The sequence below is a fragment of the Myotis davidii genome, unplaced genomic scaffold (genome assembly GCF_000327345.1).
Source record: "Myotis davidii unplaced genomic scaffold, ASM32734v1 scaffold69, whole genome shotgun sequence".
NCBI classification, from domain to species: domain Eukaryota; kingdom Metazoa; phylum Chordata; class Mammalia; order Chiroptera; family Vespertilionidae; genus Myotis; species Myotis davidii.
Window position 1 is genome coordinate 1,361,642 of NW_006300363.1, and position 8,663 is coordinate 1,370,304.

Below are 8,663 nucleotides of genomic sequence, written 5' to 3' on the forward strand. Positions count from 1 at the left end.
GTTCTCTCCGGCCTGCTGGTACAGGGCTGTCCACGTGCTTGGGCCATTTCTAGACTAGAGCCAACAACAGCATCAACCTCTGCTGGTCCTTCCTTCATACAACAAGGATATTTAAACCCTAAACCTGAAATCTTACAAGGTTGGCAGCTCTAAATGCTGGCCATTGTACATGTTTTTATCTCACACAGACATAATTATCTTCCTTAAAATATTTTGCTCTGGTGACTACTATGCTCCCGTGGGTCCTTTTTAAACTCTAGGAATTGCTGAAGGAAGGGGGAAAAATGTAATAAGATGTATAAACCAATGACCTTTGCCGTAAGTCACTTTGTAAATTGGGGTGAGTTCTTTATAACTTGGGACCAAGAGGTGGCAAACATTACATTATCATTACCAGTATTATTATCATCATCATTATTATTAGCTATTCAAACTTAATTTGGAATTATACAAGATGGGCATAATTCACCTCAATATTCATCAGATAAAGCCACAACCCTGAGTAGTAAGGGAAATAATTGAAAAGAAAAATGTTTATTCAAGTAAAGAAACCGAATGCATCTTTCATCTCACTACGCCTCCTGTCCCCATCCCTTTTTAAAAGTTCAGTGACCATAGTGACATGGCTTCATATGGTCACTGTGTAATAAAAGTAGTAGCTACGGTGAGGGGCAAATGGGAGTCCTGGCTAAAAGTTCCAGTGTTTGACTTACCCTTGAAGCAGCTGGGGACTTCAAAGGTGCCGTCGATGCACTGAGCATCCTCGGTGTAACTGCACTTCTTTTCCTTATTTTTGCAGAAGAAAGAAACTTTCTGACCATGCAGCATCCCATTCTTAAATTTTTCTTGGATCTTCACTCTCTCTCCTTCGAATATCACAGTAGCTTTTTTAACAGACACTTTACAAGACGCTGAAAGAGACAATATTTGGAGTTAAGACTTAGGAGTTCTATTAGTCTTTCTTACAGAGAATGTGGCCTTTGAGCCTGTAGGTGAGTACATCTGAAATGAATTGCTCAAGACAAGAAGAGTCCAAGACTGTATACACTGAATAACATCAATATCATTCCTAATAGTTCTTTACCAATAGAACCATTAGTCATGGGTTCCAAGGTGGCCTTTTCTTCCCCTGCAGTAGCCACACAAGAAGGTCAGAGCAAAAGCAGCAGATTCTAGGCTTTGGTGAACAGGGACTTTTACCAGATACCGCCATTGCGTGGAAGATCACGCTGGCCCACTCAGAACCCATTTATTGAGCTAATGCACCCACCCATCAGCCACTGTGAGGGTTGGCTGATAATAGCTCACGAACGCTCCTTTTTCTGAAAATTTGCCTTCAGCCTTAAGGACGCCACCTCTCCCAGGAGGTAATGCAAATCAGTCTCCAACCCCAGGGTCAGAGAAGGGAACAGCCTATAGCCAATGACTAACTGACAAGGAGATACAAAAAGCAGATCCTCCTGCCTCTTGGTGGGATCAACTCGGGGGTAAAATTCATGGTCCAGAGCTCCCAAGGAGATGGAACTGAAGCTAGAGACTCTAGCTGAGACCACATACTTGTTCAAAACTTAATTGGATTCGCAGTATCGGCAAACACCCGGGAAGCTGGTAGACATGCAAATTCTCAGCTCCTAGCCCAGATCTACCGCGTCAGAAACTCTGTGGGATTCTGATGCACAGTGAAGTGTGAGAACCAGTCTCCTGCTCCATCCTACCTGCCTCACTCTCTTTCTCCTGACACATTCACTTAATAAAGCAACTGCACTCAAATCCCTGTTTCCGGTTCTGCTTCTAAAGTACCACAACCTAAGACACTAGCCATATGTTATTTTGCCTGCCCTGCCTAATTCCCTTTTTTGCTTATACTGTTCAACCCACAGCAACCTGAGCAGATATATAGTGCTAGGTTGTGATTCTTTGCATAAACATACCACTGACTGTATCAAGGATAGACACCTAACTCAAATGAGTGTCCCAGGAAAAAGATGCATTAGTGATGAGCCCTTTAGTTGAGAGGTCCTGATGTAGAGTCCAGGCAAGTTCAAGGTGAGTAAGCAGAGAAACATGGAGGTGCGAGAAAGCCATTGAGAGATGAAAAAAAAGGTGGCAATTGTTCCTGAATCTCAGCTCCAGTGCTCAGGAGGAATGGTTGTGTTTCATTTCCTGTTCTTCAATGTCCCTCTAATTGCCCGTTTCCCACTTATAAGCCCCCTTTTCCCTTGAAGTAGCTCAACTGTGGGGTTGGCTTTTGCAACAGTGAGAAGAATCTCAACCAGAACCAAGCAGAAACGGATGTTCATAGGCAAAGACTTCAAAGCATTATAGGAAGCCCACATACTCTTACACCATACTATCAAGGCTCATAGGAGATCTGTTTATTTTATACACTTTAATTTCAAATGAGCTTGCTAAGCATGAAGCTGCCCCATGCACCTGTGAGTCTTTCACACTCCAATAGCTGTGAAGCTAGTCTGAGCAATAAGTAGAAAATGATTGGAACAAGCAAGGGGCAAGTAAGGGTGACCCACTGGATAGATTCAGAGACATTTTTAAGACCTCACCCATATTTCATACCTTTGCAGCTTGGTTGTGCAGACCAGTTTCCGAATTTGTTGCATTCTACCTCTTCTGGGCCATCCAAGACATAGGTATCATGGCAACCATAGGTGGCTTTATCCTTGTAACTAAGTGCTTCTTTTGCAGGATAGTTCACAAATCCATTGTCTGGTCTTACTGGGAAGGGGCATTTTACTTCTAAAAAGTTCATTTAACAAGACATATTAGTATAAGTAGTAATGTTGTCCAGTAGTCATGGAATATGCAGTTACACTCTAATATCCCTTATACCATGGATCACTGGGTGTTCCTGTGACTGGAATGAAATTTACAGGTACCTTGGTGCTTAATTCTGTCCCCCTTATCTTATACTCATGGGAACCTGGATATTTTTTTTAAAGATACAAAACCACTTTGAAACTATATAAATGTATTGCCAAGTTCTTTGGGCTGTCACATAATCATAAGGCATTATTTGTTGTGAATTTCAACTCTACGCAGTCTAAGATGGTGAGTTTGAAAGAAGAAAAAAAAAGTTTCTTTTCATCAACAAACCATGAAATTAAAACACAAAGACTCCCTTCATGCACACCAGCACACCATTAGTTGGGTTTTAAATGTTAAATCTAATTCTCATGATTGTCTTCAGACTATACAAGAAGGCAGCACAAAATATGAAGGAGAAAAATGGTGCTGCTTCCAGGCCTTCTTAAGGCCCCAACAGCAGAGCCCCAACCCCGTACCCCAAGTCACCAGAATACAAGAGAGTAAGGGTAGAGCCAGGAGCACAGAGCTCCTGGGAGAGAGAGTATTGAGGTAGTTTAAAGGACAGATTTCAGAGTTGGACTGCTTGACTCAGTGTTGGCTCTTCCACACATCAAATGAGAAAGAATCTGAGTCTATAATACTAAAATTAACAGTCCATGGAAGAGAAAAGCTCTTCTCTGTAGAAGAATGCCAGCTAATCAATATAGAAGGAAAGAAAGAATTAGAATGTCGTCATTTTGCAACCACCAATGTCATAATTGGATCATCAGTGGATGCAAAAATGACGCCTAGAGAGTGCATATCCACACAGTTGTCAAGTATGACCCACAGGTAGCTTACTAATTCCAGAAGGAAAGAGACCCTTTACCAAAAGATCGACCACACCCCCCATTAGCAATGACGACCAGGGGGCAGACGCTCAACGCAGGAGCTGCCGAGCTGCAGTGACTTGGCAGCAGTGGTTCTTGGGTGACACACCAGGAACCAGAAAGGAGGGAGCCTGATTCTAGGGTGCGTCACCCAAGAACCGCCCTCTCATAATTTGGGACCCCTTGGGGGATGTCAGAGAGCTGGTTTTGGCCTGATCCCTGCAGGCCAGGCCAAGGGACCCCACCAGTGCACCAGGCCTCTAGTATTCTTACAATTGTTTAAATGCTTGTTGTTAATACTTCAAAACATGTTAAATGTCTTGGGTACAGTGATAATCTAGGAGAATGCCCTTGTTCCTAGGACATTTATGCTGAAGTATTATGGGTAAGTGCCATGATGTGTACCACTTATTTTCAAGATGGTGATGAGGTCAAATTCAAGGAGGAAGAGTCTGCATAAGTCCTTAAAATCAAATATTTTTTGTGATTCTTACATGTAGGTAAAAGCAGGTAACAATATGACTGCAACCTAGTGTTTTTTCTTTACCTTCATCTCCCGAGACACCCCAGTTTAACCCAGGCTTCTCTTCACCAGCCCTGCCACAATATCCCGCTGTCTGTGCACACACCCTGTTCTTTCATGCCTTCCAGGCTTTCCACATCCTGCGCTCTGTGTGGCATGCCTTCCCCTCATTATTCACTCATCCTCTAAGCCCCTCCCTTGGAAAGCTTTTCCAGGCAGCTCCGGAGAGTTCATTGCATTATATAGACTTCCCCTGAGGTCAGAAGCCAGGTCTCGTACATCTGGCATCCCGAACACCTAGCTCCCCGCCTGGTACATGGTAGAAGCCAACAAGCGTTTGTTGAACACGGTCATCTGGAAGGCAGCTATGCTCACCACTTACCACCAATGCAAAACAAGGCCACTGAAACACCCATAGCGGAATGTTCAGTAGTTTTCAAAAATGGGAATTGCATTATCCTAATGTTTTTCTCTTCTCTTTGCACTTACCCCTGCATTCTGGTAACTCAGTCCAGTTTCCATGCGCTGTGCAGGTAGCGGTGTCATTTCCAAACATGGCGTAGTTGGGCAGGCATTTAAAGACGGCCTGCTTTCCGTAGACTGATCTGTTTCCAGCCAATGGCTCATAAGCACTAAGTACCGCAAATCTAGGTGTGGGTGGTGGAGGGCAGGTTTCAGCTGAAAAAAGAAAGAACTATCATTTTCATGAGGCTTATAGTGCTGAAACCAGAAAAGTCCCAGGCAAATCAACTGGTCACCTTCCCCATAACTGGGACCCACAGACTCACGGGAACACACAGGGAGGTTCGGACTCCATATTCCCTCCTCAGTGCATTGAGCAGATTTAGTTCCATTCAGAAAAAACCTGCAAAAGGAAAAATGTAATCCATCAAACTGGAAGAGAATCCATCGAGAGCTTCTCAAATGTCTTCTCCCTTGGGCACTGCTTTATCAGTGGTTCTCAACCTTCCTAATGCCGCGACCCTTTAATACAGTTCCTCATGTTGTGGTGACCCCCAATTTCATTGTTACAAATTGAACATAATTAAAGCATAGTGATTAATCACAAAAACAATATGTAATTATATATGTGTTTTCCGATGGTCTTAGGCGACCCCTTATGAAAGGGTCGTTCGACCCCCAAAAGGGTTGCGACCCACAGGTTGAGGGCTACTGCTTTAGATGAACACTGTTGACTTCGTTCCCATTACGTGGTTTTCCCGAAGAGCTTAACACACATCTAAGGCTCAAGTCTCCAGCCTAATGCTGCCAGTGAATCGCCAAGGAATGAGAAGGTTCCATAGCTGGTGGGTGTAGGAGCCAAACCCCAAATCCCTCATCTTCAACCAGCTGGATAAACTAACTGATTCTTATGTGAAGCAAAAAAAAAAAATTATTTTTCAGAATCACAACATGAATCAAACTGAGTAATCTCTACTATTCCTTTTCTCAGAGCATATTAACAGGAATGTGTAAAAACTATGCCGTCTAATAGGGTGATCACTGCGTAAGTTATATAAATGTCTAATCACATGGTTGTACACCTGAAACTATTATAATATTGTATGCCAACTGCAATTTAAAAATTAAAAAGAAATTAAACAATCAAAATGCCAATGCAGTCTATTTTCATTGAAAATGTAACCTTCTGTCCTGGAAGCCAATTTTTTCAATGTTGCTTGTCATCAGACCCACTAGTAACCTGTGCTTTGAAGAAAGGACTGCATTTCTCTTTCACACACAGTATGTCTTAATCTCCAATCCCCTTCCTCAGTAAGGTTTTGCCCGACTGCATTGCAGCCAACATGCTATTGCCAACATCACCAGTGGTGTCTTTGCTCAGAAGGCAGATGAGTTATATTACCGGCCACAGGGCTTTCTACCTGGGGGTGTTGTGCTGTTCTGAGAATGAAGAGAACTATGTCCCACAACATCATCCTCCCACCCTTTGCCTCAGAATTCTCTTTAGAGACTACCAGGTCAGTCAATCAAGTTAGCCTCATAACGAAAGCCCAAATCTAATTCCTAAAATATTTTAATCCTCGTGCTAAGATTTGGGCCAGAAATTATAAGGAATTACCGTCTAGTTTCAATAATTTCAATGTACGTCCTCAGATAAGCAACTAATCAGAAGCACCCCAAAATTGGATATATTTCAGTAATTATCATATTCTCCACCCCTTACCCACCCTCAACACCATTGTGTATTTAGTAATTTGTATTCAGCAAGCCCAAGGCTAGAAATAAATTATGGACCAGTCTTAATGTTTAACTTAAGGGCATAGAAATGTGCTTCATCTATTAGCTATTCAGTCACTCAGAAGTCCTTACCCGTTGTTACAAGAAAAACTGATTGTGTTGGGATATTCAAAAGTTGTGTAGCGTACAGCTCCATTTTCTAAGATTCCAGCGAAAGGACACACTCTGGCTGTGATTTAAAGATAAAAAGGTAAATATCTATTTATAGAATTTTGTATTAAAATAAAAATATATAAGCTCCTTTCTATCCTTTGATCCAATAACTCTACTGGTAACTATTCTAAGAAAATAACTAAAATAAGTCAAATGATGTATGCATTAATGTGTTCATTACATAGCTACCTCTAATAACAAAAACCAAACAGCCTAAAAGTTCATGATCAGGGTATTGTGTTAATGAATGATGATAAATCAACTGTATATAATGCAGCCAATAAAATATTGATTAGGAAGATCATAGAGGCATAGTCAATGTTTCTGACATGCTAATGAAAATAGGAAAACACAAAATGATATCTGCTCTTTATAATAATACAAAAATATACACAGAAAATAACTTGAAAAATGAAATTGTTAGTGTTCCAGAGTTATGGCCAATTTAAATTTAAAAATTCCCAAATGATGTTATAGTGGTTTTTCATTAAAAATTCTGTTGGTCTTGCCCTGGCCAGTGTGGCTCAGTTGGTTGTCATTCCATGCACCAAGAGGTTGCTGGTTCAACTCCCGGTCAGGGCACATGCCCGGGGTATGGGCTCAATCCCCAGTAAGGGGCATGCAGGAGGCAGTCATCGATTGATGTTTCTCTCTCTCTCCTTCTCCCTTCCTCTTTCTCTAAAATCAATAAAAACATATTTTTTAAAAATACATTGTTTGGTCTTTTTTCATCAAAGAATATATTAAAACCACTTGTATGGACATGTATAATGTTCACAGAAGTCAGTCCCTATGATTAAAATAACCAGAAGCTAGATAGGTCCATATAGTTATTTTTAGTGCTTAATTTCCACATAAAATTGCCAGAAATCCTCTGGTTGATTGCTCAATATTTGACTGTAAAAATAATGCCAGCTTGATATCACAGAACCCAATTTTGAGGATAAATAAAGGCAACCATCTACCATAAAGCAACAATGAAACATCAACGTATATAATTTATGTTACATTATTAATTTAGTATAATCTGTAGTATATTTATACTTTACTATAAATATCACATGTAATCTATAACAATAAAAGCATAATATGCTAATTAGACCAGATGTCCTTCCGGATGACCTTCCGGACAAAGCGGGTACTAGGAGGGCCGAGGCAGAAGTGGCCGCAGCGGCAGGTGGGGGCCGAGCCCCTTGCACGAATTTCATGCATTGGGCCTCTAGTATATACATAATTTAGATAAAATTTATTGACATTTCAGTAACTTTTCATTCTGTTTTCATTTTGAGGCAAAGTCCTGAGATATGATGATTCTTCATGTTTTATTTTCAAGAGTCTCCTTGGCATCTGTTTCAACTTCAGAGTAGCTGTACTTCTTTTTTCACTTCTGCAGAGTCTCCCTCTCCTTTGATCATACCAGGTCTCTTTTATACAGCTCTCCCAGCTCTATGCTAAGTTTGTCTCTCCTTCTCTAAATAGTACCTACCGCCCTTGGTCTCATCTCCCATGGAGAAGCCCTCGGGCCCTCTTGTTTCTTCACAAGACTCCCCTCTCCCCCACAGCTCTGCTGGCCTTCCACACGCGGAACATGATAAGGTAGGTTATCTGCCCAAAATGTCCAGAATTGGAGGGAGGGGCGAGAATGTGCACAAGGCGCTGACTTACGTGTACATCTCAGCGTGTTGATGGGCCAGATTCCGGTGAGGGGGCAGGTAAACCGTCTCATCCCTCCGCGGGACACATAGCCCGGCTTGCAGAAGTACATTATCTGCTCCCCTGGATCATAGGATGTTTTTAAGGGGGTAACTGTGGCAAACGGTACATCATCTGGCCTGGGGCAGGCTGAAACAGAGCACGAAGCAGTTGGTTAAGAAATCTATAGGTGCATTTTTTTAAGTTCAGCTGGCATAGAAATTAAAACTCATTAATGCTTTCCAAAAGTAACTCTACCAAGTCCTGTGTCATATCTCATCTAATCTCAACCACCCTTTGAAGGGTACTGTTGTTATTCCCATTGTATAGGTCAGGAAACTGAG

The 8,663-nt window shown here is 41.7% G+C and overlaps 1 protein-coding gene across 2 annotated transcripts in view; it reads right to left on the reverse strand.

The window, feature by feature from the left end:
• Positions 1-8,663, reverse strand: part of APOH (apolipoprotein H) — a 13,474-nt gene that overhangs the window by 1,067 nt on the left and 3,744 nt on the right. The window contains exons 2-7 of one of the 2 annotated variants that reach the window (XM_006776669.2): positions 8,293-8,469; positions 6,547-6,643; positions 5,004-5,080; positions 4,705-4,893; positions 2,575-2,754; positions 714-911 (exon numbers count right to left, since the gene is read on the reverse strand). In XM_006776669.2, coding sequence (XP_006776732.2) covers positions 714-911; positions 2,575-2,754; positions 4,705-4,893; positions 5,004-5,080; positions 6,547-6,643; positions 8,293-8,469 — 918 coding nt within the window. Of the gene's footprint in view, positions 1-621; positions 912-2,574; positions 2,755-4,704; positions 4,894-5,003; positions 5,081-6,546; positions 6,644-8,292; positions 8,470-8,663 lie in introns of those variants that run through there. The other variant, XM_015572457.1, reaches the window with a different exon arrangement.